Source organism: Chelonia mydas, chromosome 3, assembly GCF_015237465.2.
Source record: "Chelonia mydas isolate rCheMyd1 chromosome 3, rCheMyd1.pri.v2, whole genome shotgun sequence".
NCBI lineage: Eukaryota > Metazoa > Chordata > Testudines > Cheloniidae > Chelonia > Chelonia mydas.
In genome coordinates this window covers 163,060,091-163,080,465 of record NC_057851.1, presented here as the reverse complement: position 1 = coordinate 163,080,465, position 20,375 = coordinate 163,060,091, and the positions used below count along the sequence as shown (strand labels likewise).

The 20,375-nt window shown below is 40.9% G+C and overlaps 1 protein-coding gene across 3 annotated transcripts in view; it reads right to left on the bottom strand.

The window, feature by feature from the left end:
- Positions 1–15,392: 15,392 nt before the first annotated feature.
- KCNH1 (potassium voltage-gated channel subfamily H member 1) overlaps positions 15,393–20,375 on the bottom strand; it is a 302,534-nt gene continuing 297,551 nt past the window's right edge. For all 3 annotated transcript variants that reach the window (XM_043543694.1, XM_043543695.1, XM_007058018.4), the window contains one exon: positions 15,393–16,467. In XM_043543694.1, coding sequence (XP_043399629.1) covers positions 15,625–16,467 — 843 coding nt within the window. In that variant the 3' untranslated portion in view covers positions 15,393–15,624. The remainder of the gene's footprint in view (positions 16,468–20,375) is intronic.

Here is a 20,375-nt window from a genome sequence, read left to right as displayed (position 1 = left end):
TAAAAACTCCTCATAACCTAATGAAACTGTCACTTATGCCTATCCTATTGTAGCTTGTCATTATATCTCCTTAGCTAGTCAGATGACTTTGTCTTCCTGCTGTAATAATTGCTTTCATGTAGTTAGTATGCTTGAGGAATTCTGCCAAGTCTTGCTACTTGTGGTCACTGTCTCTTGAGCTGGACATCATTATGTAGTGTGGGGTAGTAATCTACAGGGAAGCCTGAAGAGTTCTTAAACAATGTCTCCCCTGTATGAGGAACAAATAGATTTTCTTCAGCACCAATCTCTCAGGGGCTCCCTTTCCTATTTCAAAAATTCCTATAATCAGGCCAATTTAAGGAAAGTCACTATTTAAAATATGTGAGAGTTCCCATCTGTCTCACATGCTATGCACCAACATACACAGCATCAGAATCTTGGACTAACTTCATGTATTTATCAATAGGATTCCAGACTCTGTGCCCTAGGGCAACATCCATGACCATCTGCAGCAGAAGTTCTAGGGGTTTGGCACCGAGACTGATAGTCCTTGTCTTGGCCTGAACAGGCCGAGTGCATGCCTTCACCCATATCCATGTGCCACCACGAGCAGGACCGAGGAGTTCAAGTGCATCACAAGTGGCAGCATCAGGCTGCCATTTTACGAGCAATTTATTTATGAAACTCCTAGAGGAGAGGAAGCTACACAGAGGTTTGGCGCCACAGACCAAGGTGAACACATTAGTTAGTAAGCAGTAAGCTGGTCATGCAAATCAGAGAGCAATATGGCGATGAGGGGAAGATGCATTCTCTTGCCTGGATATTAGTGAATGTTCAGAGTGAGGAAACAGATAGGTTGGGAGGGGAAGAATCTCTCCAGGTTCCCCAAATAACACATTGCCATTTTTATACCAAAGGGGCAGGGCACTAGACTAGTGGGCACTTGTGTAAATCAGATGCCCTTTGAACGTGTGAAGTTACCACATCCCTTGTCATTGCATGGTAGAAAATGCAATGATGAAGACAGTACTTAGCTGTCTGATTATGAGGCTGAATTAAAATTTGGGTACCTGCTGCTGCACTTGACACCTATGAAGGTTCATGTGAAATTGGTGCCATGTTTTTCAAAACAATCCTAAGCAGCAGGCAAGCTGGGTGTGCCCATTGCAATATATGTATTCAACAAGTGCAGGGAAGGATCTGAAAAATGTGATTGTCCGGATCTCTCACACAGCCCCTCCTCCCCCAAATACTTGGTTTTGAGTTAAGACAACACACACCATCCTTGATGATAATTGTATCTGTAAGATGATGCTAACCAGTTCTGCCTTGATTACAGATGGCACGCAGAGCTGTGTTCACATATCTGGTTCACATCTGAGAACTAAAAGCAGCTTAATTGAACTAATCTACTTAACACAGGTCAAAGGAAAAACAGCTTAGCTGTTAAAACCTAAGGCAGTCTTAGTCATTCTTCACACTAGCAAATGCCACCTCCTGCCCCTGCATACCTTCATATATTTCCAAAGATAACTATCTTCCATAGAGTCTGCCCCTCGGGCCAGTTGCTTCTCTCATTTGTTATCCCTAGGCATGCCCCTAGAGTTTTCAGGAACTGTCTGTTTAATGTAGCTATGAAGAGTAAAGGGATAGAGCTGCACGGTATGGCATAGCTTTCTACTGTCTTCTTATACTAATACTCATCCCCTCTCCCAATAGAGTGCAATAGCTCACTCTCCTGTCAGCCATTCTGCTGTCTACTGGAAAATAATTCTCGAGGTACACAGCGTATTATTAGTCAAGTCGTCTCTTTTAATCCAGTGGGGACAGTTGAAATACTGCTCCCTGTGAGGCTTGCAGAGGACACACAGTCTGTGAAATCTTGTGAGGAAGTTGAGGAAATCTGCATTACAAATAGCTTGTTCCTTCTGCTAAGGGATCGCTGAGAGCTACTGAGCATACTGCATTTCTCAACTGACTCCCCTCAAGGATTTTGATGCCTAGGGAATGGTTCATATGTACTGAATTTAACACATATCGCTGTTCGTGAGTTTCATTTTTAGCCTCATTATCACAATACACCAAAAATCACCACCAAGGGCTGTTTTTTTTGAGTTTTTTCCACATTTAGTGGGTTCGATTTGTATCAGGTGCAGGATTCAGTCAAGGTGGCTGACAAGGTGATATGTCCCAGCTGCTTGCTAGGGCGCCTCACCTATGACAAGAGCATGTAGCTGATGGATCACCAGGGCTTGTGCAGCCCATGGTTTGGGGCAGACCTTGACAGCTCCCAGGATGAGAACTTTTCAATGATATCACCTCCACCTCCAAAGGCCCAGGAGGCCAGAGAGAAAAGACACCCTGTTCTACTTGCTCAGAGCTGTATACAAAGGCTGAGCGGAGTAACTTTAGGCCTATATTTTCACACTGCCTCTACTTTTGCACCTGTAGTTTGGCTTCCCTAATCAATCGTAGTAAAACTACTCCAACTTTGGCATCTACCAAATTGCCCTTGGAAATCTGGCTGCTTGGGCGTGAAGTTATTGCTCCAGTAGGAGTCAGGCTTTTCCTCTGTATTGGGCTTATCAACGTGTGTTAGAACAGAGTATCATTTCCCAGTGCTAACTTACATGATGTGAACCATGAGTTAGCACTGAGTGGAAATAGGGCCTGCCATGTTTAATAGTGTGCAGGCTGGTTGCAATTAACTTAGGACCACATCCTTTTGAGACACCAAAAGTCCTCTCAAACACTTTCCATTCTTGAAGGATTCCCCATCTCTGCCTTCCTTATATTGGGTCTCACACGAGGGCAAGACAGAAGCTAGAGACAGGATGAAACTGTGTGAGTTCTTTGCAAGGTTTGCCCACAAGTAAGCCTGGCTTTGTCACCTTTCCTCCTGAGACAGGATCACATTGATTTAAATGCAACTAGCCTTTAATAGTGGCGATCAGCTACTTTCAGAAGTGGCTCAAATGCTCTTTAAATGCAATATATGACCTCCTGCATGACATTCAGCACATAAGTTAAAAAAAACAGTGTCAAATATGACCTAACAAAAACTCGTAAATAGCACTGGGTAGTGACAGGGAATTACTGTGGGTGGATGTATCATCTGACCACTAAAAATTCACAGAACGCATAAGCAACCAATATAACTTGGCATATGACCTGTGAAGTTTAAATTGTATTAGCACTCGCTTTGGAGCATGTCTTTCTTGACCATATTAATGAGTTTTTTATGGACCAAGGCATTTGATATCCCTGCACTAGTGCATTTGGTATTTGAGTCCTTCTTGGTCTCGAAACCTGGCTGACGCATAAAATAACTACTGGGAGCTGCATTAAAAGATCAACAGCTACTAAAGGATTTTAAGGAAGAGCCCGGGTGGGGAAGCATTAGGAAAGAGTCCACTTGCTTTGAAACTGATGCTACTAACTACAAAGAGGTAACATTGTTTAAGGAAGGCTTACAGAGGGAAGTTATCAAAGGCATAAAAGAGTTCAGTGCCCAACTCCCATTGAAAGCTTAATTCTCCTTTGTGCCTTTGAAAAAATGTCCCCTACTATTTAACTGTGCAGTAGTGTAATTTGAAAGAGCTGCCCCTGGGAAAGACTCACATCCAGAGGTTATGAGAGCCCCAAACTCAAACGATAAATAATATTTATACAGTGATTCCATCGTTACAAACATTTACCAGTTAACCCTCTCAACCCTGGGGAGATAGGGACGTAAGTACTGGCATTTGCTATTATCAGTTCTATGATACATATGAGGGCAGAAATCTGAAATGTTTTGCAATGGCCTGTCTCTGAGCTGGGACGGGAATTCACAAATTCCTGGTTTCTACTGCTGTCCTCAAGCCTGCTGCCCTCGCCATGCCTGTATCAGAACAAGAGCCTGGAAATGTTAACACACGTAGGGGCCTGCTTTTCTGCACTGTCACAGAACAGAGCTTGGAGGAAAGGTGCAGCTGTTAGGTTATCACAGATTTAGAATACCTCAGCTATACAGCCTAAAATGGCAAAATTAAGAGATTACAACAGAGGGGAGCAGTCTAACCTGTGCAGAAGGCCAGCACAAGTCTCACTTCAGCCCTCCACAGGGGCCGTTTGGGGTGTGATTCTAGTGCAGAGGGCTGGAGAGGATTTAGTTAAGTCTTCCCTAGAGCTACAATGCTGCTGTCTAAAAACAACTTTGATCCTCAGCTGCCGTAAATTGTCTTAGATGATTGAGGATCCGTCCCCTTATTTATATATAGGGAGTTCTCACAGGTGGAAGGCATGCTCTTCTCCATACTACTGAAGTATTTCCTGGATACAAGAGCTTCCTCATTCTACTATGATCTTTACAGACCCCCCCCCCAGGCTGATGATTTGTGTGGCCACACACGTGATACGGTCTAAGCACAGGAACTGAAACAAAGAACTACTCCAAGCTATTATTACCTTAGGGCCTATGAGCCCTAGTCAAGGACCAGGCCCCCAAAGTGCTGTACAAACAGAGAACAAAAAGCTAGTCCTAGACTCCCTCTCTGATCTTGGGCAAGTCACTTTACCTTTTTATGCCTCAGGGACCTCCACTTTAAAATGAAGGTGATAATTTAGCACATAAGACTGTTTTGATGCTTAACAAGTTGGCGTTTATAAAGTGCTAATCAGTAGTATATGATCCTGGATTCCCTTGTGTGTATAGAGAAGGGGCAGGGAAGCTGCCTTTGTAGTGTTCATTTACATGATCCATATTTTTGTAGGAATGGGAGCTCTGTATTTATTTTGCAAAGAAATGAAATCAAAGTTCCAATTGGTGTTCTATGTATCAACTCTATCCGCACCCAGATACGGCTGGGGTTTGAAGACACAAACAACTAAGAAGTGTTACTGTAAGGGATGTTACAAAAATCCTTTCTTTCTTAACAGTAACCATGTTATGTGGTCAAATGCAGTCGCTGTCATTTGAAAAAAGAAAAGGAGTACGTGTGGCACCTTAGAGACTAACCAATTTATTTGAGCATAAGCTTTCGTGAGCTACAGCTTGTCTCTAAGGTGCCACACGTACTCCTTTTCTTTTTGCGAATACAGACTGACACAGCTGCTACTCTGAAACCTGTCATTTGAAGTGTCACTACCTACCACTAGAGTGTGGTACCTGTTGGTAAATGTTATTTAACTTGGCCCCAGTTATGGGTACTGACCACTTTTTGAAAAGCTGCCTCTTAGATTTTAAGGATTGTTTCAGTTTTAAAGTGGTGTTAGTTTTAAAAAAACTGTAAAAAATAAAGCAAATACAGCAGCCAGGATTATTTTATATTCTACACACTTGCTATGCTGAAAGGCTAGGCACTAATAATTCAGAAAATGTAGCCCACTGCAAATATAAGAGATTAAAATCTTTTACGGATGAATGTAAGAAATTTGGTGTGGAAGAAAGGGCAAGGTTTTATTTTCATTGTGATTAAGTCCATGTTAAGCAAGAAAATTTGGAGTCTAAAACTTAGACGTTGGTCTGCTTAAAGGTGTGTGTGCACACAGACCACACTTTTTATCATATACTCAGCATAATATTGTCTGTTCTGGAGCTTCAAACAGATAATTTATAAGACGTTTTCTCTGTTACAGTCAGCAGTGAAGTTCCTTTGAAATATTTTCAGCTCCTTAGCTGTAAAACAAATTTCACAAAATCAGCTTGCTAGAAAGGATTTGCGAGTAATCCACATTTTCATTCATCCTAAACCTTTGCTCACAAAGAACAGACTGTTGTAAGGCCGTGTTTGAGCGATTACTGAGTACATAATGCCTGTTGCATTTAATTCCAACATTCAGGGTGTTAACATTAGCCAATATTCACACACACACACACCCCGGTTTGTAAACCCGCTGCTTTTCCAAGCACTTTGGTTTGATGTTGTGACTTTCATATGCAAGACAGACCAAATTTGCTTCTCTGTGTAGTTTATTCTATCTCCTGTGGGTAGCATGTACCAGCTACGAGGATGTGGATGCATGACTGAGCCAAAGCATTCCCTTCATACGCACATACAAATTCCATTCATTTCATTGAGACTTACATGTGTATCTGAAGGCAGACTTTAGCCGTCTACTAACCACTTTCCTTTAGATTTCTTTCACATTAACTTACTAGAAACATTCAGCTTTATTCATAGTAAGGAAAACTGCATCAATTAATATAACACAAAGGTTGACAAAGTAGTACGAATATTGCCAATACAGTAAGAATTGTAGGTCAGTGAAGCAAGTGATGTTCTTGTCTCTCTTGATTCATGCACGTCTCCCTTCTATATAGTACAAGTTAGAATTTTAAGAGCAAAAGGCTGGGAATTTGAAATTACAGATGAAACTTCAAAAAATATGTGTTTTAAACTATAACTTTGCCAGCTGAGGGCTTGCATTTGAGCTTGATTAGGGGAAAAGTATCTGGGGGGAAGATGGAGCAGAACATATGTTATATGCTATTTAGGCTAGGAGCAGAACATAAGTTACATGCCTCTGTTTGTCTTGAACACAGATGTGTGCGTGCAGATATGGTTGTGAATGGGGTTTCTTATCTGTGCATCTGACACACATGTTTAGAGATCAATCTGTTCCTATGCCCTAATTGGCTCTTTACAAGTTTGAATCACATTTTGCCTCTCAGATCCAGGACTCACTCCCTAGCTAGTTTCTCACAGGTACTATCCACTGTCATTAGCATTCTATGACAAAGAGCAAATCTCTAGCTGAACAATATATTTGGCATCATTTCTTATACTGTTTTTCCTGGTTGTAATCACACCTTGCATATGGATTCGCAGTAACAAAGACCATCTGCGGAATTCTAGACCACTCAGCCTAACTTTGATACTTGGAGAGTTACTTGGGAACAAATTATTAAACAATCAGTTTGTAAACCCTAGAGGATTATAGGTTTATAAGGAATAGCCAGCATAGACTTGTCAAGAACCAGTCATGACAGACCAAGCTATTTTCCTTCTATAACAGAATTACTGGTCTAGTGGATGAGGAGCAGTAGACAAGATAGATCTTGGTTTTAGTAAGGCTTTCAATACAGTCCCACATGACATTCTCATAAGCAAAACTAGGGAAATGTGGTCTCGATTAAATTATTATAAGCTGGGTGCACAAGCAGAACTGTTGAAAGACCACACTCAAAGACTAGTTATCAATAATTCACTGTCAAACTGGGAGGCCATATCTAATGGGGTCCTGCAGGGGTCAGTCCTGTTCATTATTTTCATTAGTGTCTTTGATAATGGAGTGGAGAGTATGCTTAAAAATATACAGATGACACCAACCTGGGAGGGATTACAAGCACTTTGGAGGACAGGATTAGTATTCAAAAGGACCTTGACAAATTGGAGAATTGGTCTGAATTCAGCAAGATGATATTCAATAAAGACAAGTGCAAAGTACTTCACTTAGGAAGGAAAAAATCAAATGCACATCTACAAAATGGAGAATAACTAGCTGTCAATACTGCTGTAAAAGTGGATGAAAAATTGAGTATGAGTCAACAATGTGATACACTTGCAAAAAAGGCTAATATCATTCTGGGGGATGTTAACAGACTTGTTGTATATAAACAGGAGGTAATTGTCTGTTCCACTCAGCAGTGGTGAGGCCTCAGCTGAAGTACTGCGTCCAATTCTGGCCACCATTCTTTTGGAAAGATGTGGGAAAACTGGAGGGAATCCAGAGGAGAGCGAGAAAGGTGATGAAAGGTTACATAAACTAGTCATGTTTAGACCTGAGAAACTAAAGACTGAGGGGGGACCTGAAAACAGTCTTTAAATACATTAAGGGCTGTTATAAAGAAGGCTGATCAATTGTTCTCCATGGCCAGTGAAGGTAGGACAAGAAATAATGGACTTAATGTGCAGCAAGGAAGCTCTAGGTTAGCTATTAGGACAAGTGCTCTAAATATAAAGGGTAGTTAAGCATTGGAATAGACTTCCAAAGGAGGTTGTAGAATCCCCATTATTGGAGGTTTTTAAGAACAGATAGGACAAACACCTGTCCGGGATTGTCTAGGTTTGCGTGATCCTGTTTTAGCACAGCGGGCTGGCATAGATGACTTCTTAGGGCCCTTTTCAGCCCTACATTTTGGTTATTCTAATTCATAAAAGTATTGTGTCTTGCAACATTTTGTGGTTGGGGATGCTGCATTTCATGCCATGCGGTGTCTCGGTGAAGCACAAGGTAGCTTGTCAGCTCAGACATCCCACATCTTAGAAGACATGCCGCAGTGCATAAACCAGAGAACCTTCCCTTCACTGAGAGAGGTACCACGTCTTCTCGAAGTGCTGCAGGTCTTTCTGTTACATAAGCTGTTTCCATACAGTGTGTTCTCTCTTACTGTACCTACCCAATGTTCAGAAGTTCTTCAGTTCATATTGTTCTGAGGTTTAAGACAATGGAGGCTTTTTTTTTTTTTTTTTGCAGTTCTGTTAGTAACTTGGGTGGACATATGCAAGTAAAGACTACTGCTACTGCACACGGGTGAGTCAGCAAAAATGTATTGTTTTATGGCTTCATTGTTCTGCAGACTCTCACCAATCCCCATGCTGTGTCCAGGAGCTGGACTTTAAGAGTACACTGATGCAGAAAAGCATGGGAGCCTGAATGCTGCCAAAGTAAACAGAACCAAACAGTACCAGTCTACTTAAATCCTGGCAGGTGGGCAGAACCAACCACAACAACAACAAAAGGCCCACCCCGTCATATGAGGGATAAGCCACTAAACCCAGAACGTAACTGATTACAGGGGACACAAAATGAAAAACAGGAATGGGGTTGGAAGGCACAGGGTCGAAACAAGGGATCCAGGCCGACAGTCCTGGAGTCTGAAACCTTCTCCTTTTCCACAGGCAGGGTGCTGTTCACCAAGAGCCGAAGCAATACAAGCTTCCCGACAACTCCAGCAATGTGCCTCAAGCCTCACTTGCAAGGACTACTTCTAGACTGAGAACGGTAGTTCAGTCTCATTGCACGTTTGGCCCTCAGTCTCTCTGCTGAGACGCCAACAAGGGTGTTAATTATAGCCAATTGTAATGGGTGCCTCCTCAGGAACCCCCATCCCAGGATTGACCTCCTGGAGCCAGGCAGGGCATTTTTGGCAGACAGAGACTACCTGTCTGGAACTCACTTTGTCTTGGGGAATGCTCTCAACCTGGGCAATTTTTAGACTGTATTACAAGATGCATTTGTTCACTTTGGCTTCTTAATTTGAATCCAGAGCCAGGGTAGTTTTTTCATCAGTGGGTGGGGGGGAGCGAGGGCATGGTGTGTTTGACCTATGCTAATTGTTAGAAGCAAGTGTTTTTCATTCTCGTAAGCTATACCTAGATAAGGCAACAACAAATGCAATATGCAGACGTCCACAAGGATACTCATCCTCTAGCATCTGAGTACACCAGCTCATTTCAAATAGGCCACCAACCAGTCTTCAGATGGTAGTGACTCTCCATTACTAGTGACTTCATCGCATGCTGGATAAAAGAAAAAGCCTTAGCGTTCCATTCCCAGTCCACACAGCCACCTAGGACCCCAGGTTGGTTGGTTATTTTAAAATGATCTGAGTCCCATTGACAGTGACCCTGGAACTATTCAAGTTACTGTAGGGTTTAATGGTGCACAACCAACTGAAATCTAATTAAAAAACCCTGAATAATTTATCAAAATAATAATACTTGGCCTTTATATAATCTGTATGAGCTGTAACACAATTGACTAAGAACTGGTATTATAGATTCTATAGCAGATGCCAAAAATATATCCAGATGAACACATTGTAATCAGCTACCCAACAACAAAAGAAGAAATCTAGCCAAAATGTTTGGCAAATTATCCCTTGTCATTTCTCCATGCAAATATTTAAAAGCCACACACAGACAGTTATGTATAAAATAATTTATTACCATAATAAATAAAATTAAACTTTTTTTTTTTACAAACAGTATTTGTGCTTGTTTAAAAATGTTGAGAAGGGAATATTAATGTAGGTGACTGCAACTTTATTTGAACATTCCAAAACAGGAGATATACAGTATATCTACTGGCAGCTTCTCTGCTGACCACAAAAATAGTATCTACCCATTCTTTCTTTTTAAATTCATGCTTGATTGGACAAAGTGACAAATGCAAAGAAAAAGAAACGAGAGAGTGGGTTTCTGAAGAGATGAAAACAAGGGAAATACATTGAAAAGCGCCAGAGCAACTGCATAACTGCATATCGATAAAGTGTCCATGCAGTGGTGGCTAAATATTTAACCGCAGACAGATTTCCAACAGATGTACAAATATTGATTCTATGTAGTACAGTAATATAGCACGTTCATTAGAAAAAGTCATATTTCTTTATATAGCAGTTAATCCTGATACAAGATTATTGAACTTCCCATCTACAGCTAAAGTGATTCTTTTCCTAATTTAGTGACGTATTCAGTGGGAATATGACCAAAAAAATAAAGTCACCAGTTTTTCAGAGCAGTTTCATGAAAAGCCCAAGCTACTTCATTAACATTGGGCATTTAAATCCAGTTACAGAGACGCTCTGGGATTACACATCAAACGTGTTTACACAACACTCCATCAGTTTGAAACAAGTAACAGCTGCAGGTAAAGTCACATCAGCTTTATTGAAGTGTAAAAAAAAACCAAAACAACAATCTAAACACAAACACTTCGGCAATAGATGTGTCAGCTCCCTGATATACAAAAGTGTTTAGACAACGATGTTTTGTTTGGGGGAAAAGGGCTGCTGGAGTAATTTATTTAACTAATAAGAAGGCAATAAGTAATTACCTACAAGTGACTTCTATTAGACTTAGAAAGCTAATCAAAGTGCTTTATATTTAGACAACACTGTAAACACTACAGAACTGAATCACAGTTTGAACTCACTTATGAAAGGTCTTAAGGCTAAGTGTTGAATGTTTTATTGCAAGAAGCTTTATTTTTAATTAATTGAACCAATGTTCACCACAACAATGTGGTCTAGAACAAGAGTACAGTAAACCTCAGTACTTACTGTACCTCACATTGAATTTGCGGGGCGTTCTTTGAGATGTTTGTCTTTATTACTCAGAAGTGCAGATCACATACAGACTTTGTTATTGCCTATACGCTCACAGGAGATAGCCTTTAGCTACTGGCTTCTTCTGTGTCGAAGTCAAGAATTCAGAGGCCAACACAGCAAGTGCATTTCTACCCTTAGCGCCAGGGTAAGAAAATAGAGGTGCAGTGACAAGAAATGTTTAAGACTCAAGTCATGGAAAGACACTTTGCCCCCTGGTAAGTACAGTATTCTCAGCACCTTTGAGACAGCACCTGGTTCCAGAAAAAGAACACATTTATTCTGGACTCCATCCTTGGGGAGAAACCACAAGAACCAGTACTAGATCAACTTTGCTTTAGAGATACAATGAATGGCAACAAGCTGTGGATTATGAACCAGGTTCTCAGCAATTATGCCAAAGTGTTTTTGAGCCTCATGTGTGTTTCCAATTTCTGGCTGTCACAATGTTTGCCAGATAGCATCGCAATCATAGTGTCATAAGCTAGTCAGGTGAATAAACTTTAGGCCTAGCAGAGAAACCAAAGAAATGCTGTGGCCTGAAAAGCTTAATGATCAATAAAAATGTACCGGGCTAGAACATTTCAGTGGACACCTACTGGGGAAAACTTATGTTCCCTTCTTGAACCTTTATCATTAAATGAAGGATGTGCTGTTATTTGACTGATATACAATCCATAGACTTATCTATACATACATATATATAATATGTATGAGTGTGTATGTATGTATACATGTTATCATATACACCGAAATTTATATAGTAAAGACAAAAATCGTGTTTTAAGTTGTTCCACAAACTTAACACAGAGTCAAAAAAAAAAAAAAATCACCAGGATATTCACAGCAAATAACTCTTTCAGCTCATTAAAGTGAAGTACTGTAGAAGCAGAACATCACCTTCGCAGATGTTAAACTGGATGTTCTCTGGAAAGCTGGACAGCACTGTAAATGAAATTTAAAGCAAGAATAATGTTTATAACAGCATACATGTAACATCAGACAGAAGGAAATGTATTTGAACACAGATTTTTTTAAATCATATAATGCCTAGGGTACTTTACATAATTTAAGTACTGACTCTTAAAACCTGCCATTTCAACCAAAACACATTATTACTTTCTCTGAACTACCTGCATTCCATTTCCAACCTAATTGCAACTTTAAAGGAAAAAAATCAGGTGTGAAACGGCTTTCTGCTGAGATGAAGATTATTCAGCGAGTTGTAAAACTGCAGCAGCACTATGCCAGAAGATGGTGAACATTGTTTTTGTAGCATTTACAAAGGTTTGGTGGTTAATAGAATTCGATATGTAGGATTCATCCGTTTCTAAGATGAATAAAATGAGGACATTTTAAAAATAGTTTGAAAGAAAAAAGATCACAAAAGTTTATCTAATACATAAGGCAGCAGAGAGAAGCAAAATCAAAGAACAAGAAATAACAATTCAAAGCCTTGATTTCACTTCAGGAACGTATAAGTCTTGTTGACTTCACGGCCAAATGGGAGGTCTGTGTGTATGTATCCAAAAACTGAACGTGGTCCTAAACACACACTTTTTTTAAAATGCTCTTACAATATATGGGAATCATTGCGGGCTGTAACTATATCCTACAACTAGTCTGAGTAGCTGATGGTTCACACAGCCTTAATGGGCCAGCGTCTGAGCTCAGTTACAGCGGTGTAAATCTGGAGTACATGACTTCACGTACTGACTTCAGATGACTTCAGAGCTGACTTGAAGTTGATACTTCGAGGGTCGATACTCTGGATTTACATGGGTGTAACAAAGCTACATTTGGCCCATACAGTCATTAAACATTAACCATAATTCTAAAGCACATCATAACTCGCAAAGCCTTCACAAGCCATAGAATGCTACAGGTAGGTTCTGTGTTTCAAACACCAGTTAGTATAGCGCTCATGGCTCCATGACTGTGTAATACAAAGGTGGAGGACCTCAGACAGTAATAATTTAGCCACAAGAAGTGCAGACCCATGTTAATTTAGTTTGATCTCCCATTCTGGAGATACCATAATTACAGAGCTTTTGGGTTCTAGCCCTGCCATTCCAACGTTAGGCACTCAAAATAGTCACTAAAGTTTCCCTGAGAGGCCTACACAAATGTCATTTGGCTGACTGAGTGGATTGAATTAGATATCAGCTAGGCAGGGCCAGACAACTGTGATTGTGTCTCTAACTCTCCTCTACCTATATTGTAGTACTTCTGGAAACAGCTACCTACTAGAAGGCTGTATAGTTTCCTCCTAGGCCACCAACTAGAAACATGGGAAATTATATTTTCCAGTGGAAGATGGATGGGTAAAATTTTCAGGAGTGCCAATGTCCCTTTGATTTTCAATGGGAATTAAGCATTTTTGAAAAAAATATCGAGAAAAACTTGTGTTTAGAAGATGAACTAATCCCAGTTAGAATGGATTTAGAAGGTAGATTCTTACCTGGGGCCAAAGAATTTGTTGGGACTTTCAGGACCCTCCATACCAATATAAGTTAATAATTCATTGTCTCAAAGAGTGTGATTTAGGCTTTAAAAATTAATATGACAAATATCACTGATGATTTAATAGTTATATTGATTTTAGAGTCTATGAAAAGTCACTTAATGGTCTTGAACTGAAAAGTGTGTTTGGGTTTATTTGGTTAATCACAACACAGTTATTACTTGTAAAGTAGATATAGAGCGGTAGTTACAATAGGTCTGCAAACATACGGTGAGTTTCTTTGTTCAAATAAAGCTTTCCTTAATACTGTGTGTCTTTGGTACAGGACAGACACCAATTAGCACTAGAGAAAGCTAACCATGGAGTCCTAAATAAAGTGAATAAAATGGCACCTGTGCTTCTACGTGAGAGTCACTGATATGTTCTTATTCTTTACTGACCTAAAGAATTGTTCCCACACAGCTGCTTCCCAAGAATACTGCAATTAACAGCAATATTTACAGACAGTGTGTCGTCAGAAACCCTTTCAAATGGCTTGTTTTCCCTTGCAACCCCATTATCTAATGTGAAACAAACCTTAAACCCAGATCACATCTCCTTTGGAAGTAAGTTTGTATTGTCAAAAGGTAAACGATCAAAAGTCACTACCCCTTGTCTATCAGACTGAAAGACCAGAAAATGTTATATCACGTCAGATCCCTAAAGCACTGTTAAACCCAATGTTGGAGTGTTTACTGCAACCGTATCCCTATCTATCAAGGCCAGGATCCTGGCTAAACTACCTTAGCTAATGATTAATAAATGATATTTACTAGCTTTGGTAAAGTGCTTGTATCTATGTGCACTAGCATTATGAAAACATGGTTTGGAAACAGTCCTTTAAGAAGCAGATTTCTTTTTTGTTGGGGGCATCCCTTGGCACTTGTATATACTAAGCATGGTCCTTTTATTTACCTTTTCCATTGATGTTCTAGCTAGGTTAGCAGAAGAACAATAACTAGATGTTGAGAGAAAACAGACTTCCAACCATCTAAATTCTTAAAAAAGCCTCGTGAGAGCCTTTGACTGTGAACAAAGAACAGTATCAAAATAGAAACTTCTGAAGGATAATTCTAACTAGAACAATCAATGGCACAGTATATTTTCCTAATAGACTGGCAACCTGGTGAATGGGACATTGTCACTGATTCATTGCAATGCTTCATATTCTAAGAAGCACCATGTTCAAGCATACTTCATGCACAGTTCTTTGCCCTCTGGAGTTTATGTAAAAAAAAATTAGGTATTGGAAAGCAAAACTAACAGTGTATAAGGGCATCTTTATGAACGGTTAGTTTTTGAGAATCCAGTATCCCTGCTGCTGGGGGTGTGGAGGACCTCATCTTCAATACAGTGGATAACTGAGGATTTTGCCCACTACAATTACTTTGATACCATGTGCTAGATTTTAAATGAAATGTAGGAAGTTTCAGGTTTTTTCCTCAAGTGATAATACATAATACCACCCACAGATACCACTGGAAATTAAGTAGTGCATATTTCTTTGGAAAAGAAACCAAATAAACCTCCCACTTATTGTCACTTCATCATTGCAGTAGGAAAAGATACTGTGATATTTAACAGGTACACATGATCAAGACAGCATCAGCCAAAAAAACAAAAACAAAAAAGATTGCTAGAGAATTTAAGCACCCAGGCAAGTCCTTATGTATCTATACAAAAACTGAGCTGGTTACCTAAGGCATGCTCCAAAAACCTCTATGAGGTCACCTAATGCTTGCAGGAATGGTTGCTGTTTTAAAAATAATTATCCAAATATCATAAGGGTAGAAAAAAAAAGATGCACCAATGAAGGAGATGAAAAAAAAAAACCTTTATAAACTGTACCCTTGCTGTCAAAAAGACTTCAGTGTCAGCTGCCATCTTGACATGAGGTTGCAATTCCTGTTACTGTACCTTTTTAGAGACAGGGAACATGCTTAATGAACTGGTCCCTCACTAGTTTTCATCAAGAAAGGCTAAATTTTAAATGGTTGGGGGGGGGTGTTTATTTGTATGGATTTTTGTTTTTTAAAAAAGAAACATCTCAGCTTGCTCCAAAAATGTCCTTTTCTGATTCTGGAGACTGGGGCCTTGAGATTTCAAACAGCTCCTGTGGTGACTGAGAGCTTCTTCTTGAGGTTAATATCCTTAGTATCTCCGCAAGCTGTTTTTCTATACTGCTCATTTTTGTGTTTAAAGCCTTGATGTCGTCTTTCAGCTCATGTTTTACTTCCAGCATGGCAGCCTGAAGAGTCTGTTCTGGGATAGGGTAAAAAGAATGCTTGACCTCTGTAAGGACAGGACTTCGGTCCTGAGGGCTCCTTGTCTCCCCAACATTGTCCAAGCGCAAGTCACTTTTTGTAATGCCACTGTCACAAGAGTCTGTCTTCTTCAGTGTAGTCTCTCCTGAAGTTTTAGTTCTTTCTGGTAAAGTCTCCATGGATTCTGCTTTGGATACTTTGTTCCAGTCTTCCCCCTTTCCACAAGCATCTTTGAATTTGGCCCAGCCTTTGCGTCTTGGGTAGTCACCGGACACTTTGGACCCTGCATAGTCTGATGTAGGGGCCTGCAATTTGGCATGATCGGGCACACCGGATGTTGAAGCAGACTGGTACGAACCAGGGGTTGCAGGGCTTTCCCTTACCGTTACAATGCTAGCTTTCACAACAGTGCGAGAGTGCTCAGCTAGAATGTTGCCCTTTTCCACATCCAGGTCATCTGGATCCCTCCCCCTTTCTGCCGCTAGCCGGGCTTCTTTCTGTTGCCTGAATCTTTGAAACAGCCGACGGACCGGGTGGTCTGGTGGTAGAATCAGAGGCGCTTCATTCTTCCTTTTCATCCTCTCTTCTTCTTCACGTTTGACATCACTGATCTTCCGGAACACAATCTGCAGAGAAGAAACATATTTCACACTGTTATGAATTACATAAAGGTTACGGTGGGGAGGAAAGGGGAGAAGTGAAGCTTGATCTCTATTAACACTATTAGAAGCAAAATGCTGCTAACTACAGCAGCGACAAACATTTTTGTTAATGTTGCTGCTCAATACCTTGGGTGGCTTATGTTGTGTGTAATGTGGGCTATCTTGGTATTTAGACGCATGCTACATCCATTATATGGTTCCAAAGGTACTGGAAAATAACCTTTTCAGTTCTGAGAGGCGAGATGAGATGTTGTCACTAACTGTAACTATAATAATCACAGTCATTCCATTCTAACACGTATTATTACTGCTGGGTCTTGGGGTTCATCAGTGTGCTCATTTTTCACTATTAAAATAGCCATTCTCATGTGTTTCCGCCTACTTGTCCTTGAGCTCACTTACTGCACATCACGTGAACTATGTAATCGTTTTAGTGCAACTCGGCCAGCTAAGTGGTTTGTACAACCAAGATTAACTCATATTCATGCTCATTTACAGTAGTCTCTGAGGTACTTGACTGAAATTGTTTTCCCTTTTGCTTCCTTTTCTTGTTACACTTGTCGTATGAGATAAAGGTTGATAAGTTATTCTGGAGGATAAAAGGCGTTTGAGTAGATGGACAAAATAATAGAATGATTCTCTGAGTCTACTCTGCTTATTGGAATGGGGGAAGCTGCCAAGGAGCTAATTATTAGAGCTAGTTGGAAAAACTTCAAAATTTGAAATATTTTTGACCAAAAAAGGGACACATTTTTCATAAAACGTTATCCTGTTTTTTGACCAGCTCTACTAACAACGACTTCTTGATCCTGTGGGCTGATCTGTGCCAGCCACAGCCCTTGTCTAGAGGCTGCTCTAACTTACACTATGGTGGATGGTCCCATACTGCTCACAGGAAGAATATTCCCCTCAATAACAGTAGACTCGTTATCACTGTTGGTATTTTCCAAGCAAGAAAACAGGGTGCACTCAAATCTGGTATTCAAGTAGCTTAGTTCCAAAATGTGATGTACATTAAGGCTGAGGTTTTCAAAGAGACCTACTACATGAGTTAAGTACGCAGCTCAAGGGAGTGGGGTGCCTAGTCCCCTTGGGTTCCTTAAAAAACCCCAGTCTAAAGTTATTGTAATATAGGAGAAAATATCCCTGAGGTTCTAAATATGAATTGAAACTGATTAAACAAACCCACCCCTCTGTCACGGAGGAATTTATATTAAAATACTCAGAAAAGGCACTGTTTTCGCACAACACCCAATGTGAATGTTTTGTGCTTGCTCTGCTAGCTCTAAAGCTCCTTGACATTCTCCTCAGTGTGGTGCAGGCATGCAAAAAGAGAGTTGCATTAATTTCTGGGTAGTTAGAAAGGAGAGGAAGTCAGTGGTGAAAGAATCATCGAATGTTTGCCAAGTAGGAAAGGACATTTTATTTTCAAGCTTTAAAGGGGAGTCTAAACATAAACTAAGAATGACAAAGTGTTTGACAGTGTCCTTTCAGGAAATCGCAATAATTAGGAAACTCAGACAAAGGAGTCTAATTTGCAAAAGGAGAGGCATGACACCCAGGCAGAGTAAATAATTAATACAGTGCTCCAAAATAAGAGCTTGTCCACAGACAAAAGTTGCACCAGTTTAACTGAAGGTGATACATTAAACCAATTTAGCTAAACTGATTTAACTTTGCACATGGATGCTCAGAGATCAGTTTAAACCTGATTTATACTGGCTTAGCACGTACCCGTTCCTCACAAGTGCAGTATGTACACAGATAAATTGGTGATGAGAAGTGGGCTATAATCACAACTACGCCTAGGGAGGGCATATGAACTGTTGGTAGAGCTCGACATCAGCCCGCGGTTCCTGCAAACAGGGAGGGCCTCAAACTGTTTAAGCCCCGACACTGTAATTCAATTTGACAGTAAAAGCTTACCAAAGCTGCTACAAGTACATGCACACAGGTGCTGAATCAACTGGTGACCGTTCTGGGAAGCAGCGGTATGTGCAAATCCTAGTTTGTGCAAGTTCTTGCATGCTGCACAGCAAAGGTATGCCAGGCTGCCGTGCTTCTGTACCAGAGTGACTGGAAGTTATAAACCAGCCCCAGAAGGTGGACACTGTGGGGAAGGTTTTCAAGAGTGGGCAGTACCCAGCAGTTCCCATTGTTTTTCATTTAGGTACCTAAATGGGACCTGTTAAATGCTGAGCTCTTGAAAATGTGGCCCCTGGCACAGTCTCCACATGGTGTGGTAGAGAGTCTCAAGCCCCAATGCACACCTATTCCTGTACTCCGAAAAGCACACGGTAAAACGGCGGGGGGTGGGGGTGGGAGGGAGACACGTGTAAAGAATGGGATGGTCTGAGACATCAGCTTATGCATGAGCTCATCCCCCTTATCGTAATCAAGTGCATCGCAACCTGTTTCAGTCTGCGAGAAGCAAGGCGGGGGAGCTAATATCTTTTATCGGACCAACTTCTGTGGGTGAGAGAGACAGTCTTTGGAGCTTACACAGAGCTCTTCTTCCAGTGACTGCTTAGGTGTTTCTCTAGGTCCCAGGCAGCCACACAGCAGCACTCTCATTAATGCAAAAATCAGATCCCCTGGACTCCCTGCCCTGTTCATCATCTTTTGCTGACATACCTGTGCAGTACCCCGCACCCCTACTGAGCAGAATCAAACCCAAAATGTGTTGGTCTGGGGACTCCCCCTTCGGTTATTGTGCTGGCTCTTTTAGCTGAAGACGTGGGTAAGAAGTGAGATTCTGCTTTTTTAAATTTGTAAGAACGATGCCCAAATACACGTCAAAATATATCCGCTGCTCTGGCAGCTTTTCCAGTGCCGTGCTCTCTCACGGCTGCTCCTTACTGAACAGTTTGACTCCACTGAAGTTTTACGGTAACTGTGCAAAGCGAAGTGGTAATGAAAGAGGCTTTACAGGGCTGTATTTGGGGGGTTTTGTTTGTGTTTGTTTTAAAGGGGATATTCAACTGTTTACAAAGAAACAAATGCAAATAGCTGTTTTGGGTGGATTGTTTTCTGATCAATTCTGAGGCAAAGAGGAAGATGGACAGATAGACAGAGAGTATATGGGGTCTAAAGGAAGATGCAAGATCTGGAAAAGGAAGTCGTTTTTATTTCAGCTTTTTTTTTTTCTAAAATTTTGCGTTGATTCCTCAGTGCAAAAGGGAGAGGTGCTTTTACAGAGTTGTCTTATGAAGTGTGTAACACAGCGGCCTGCATATTAGCTAGTTTAACTGAAATGACAATGATGCTCTATAATGGACTGAAGGTAATGAGCAAACTATATCGTGGTTCCTAGCAGCAACCCCCAGCCCTATATTTCAGGCTCTACAAATGCTACATCGCTTGCTGTATTCATTTTGCTATCGTTCACAATGAATTATAGGGGAAACATCCCATCCGTATGCTGGAAGATTTAGCATTTTTGCTTACCTAGAAGGAGATTATTGTAACAGCTTGCATACAGGGGTATGAGATTTGATCACCCTTGAAAGCACGGTGCCAAGACCCTTAGATACCTGTACAGTATTGCACAATTTTCTTGATGGATTGCAAGGATTTCAGCCTAGAACAACAAGTTACTGCCAATAGCACGAGGCAGGCTACTTAACGAGAGGGACCAGCTGTATGAAATCCTATGCTCCAATTAAAAAAGGCCAGTCTGCTAAATCAGTGACCAACCGACACCTGGGGTTAGCTTGTGCTTTTAGAAACTACAGCCTGAACTGGGGATGGGGGAGTGTGGAGCAGCTGCTCAGCAGGAGCTGGTCCTGGAAGCAATCCAGCTGCCTCAACCTAAATGCTGCTAGGGCCGGGGTTCTCCAACTTTTGTACTGGCGATCCCTTTCCCAAAGCAA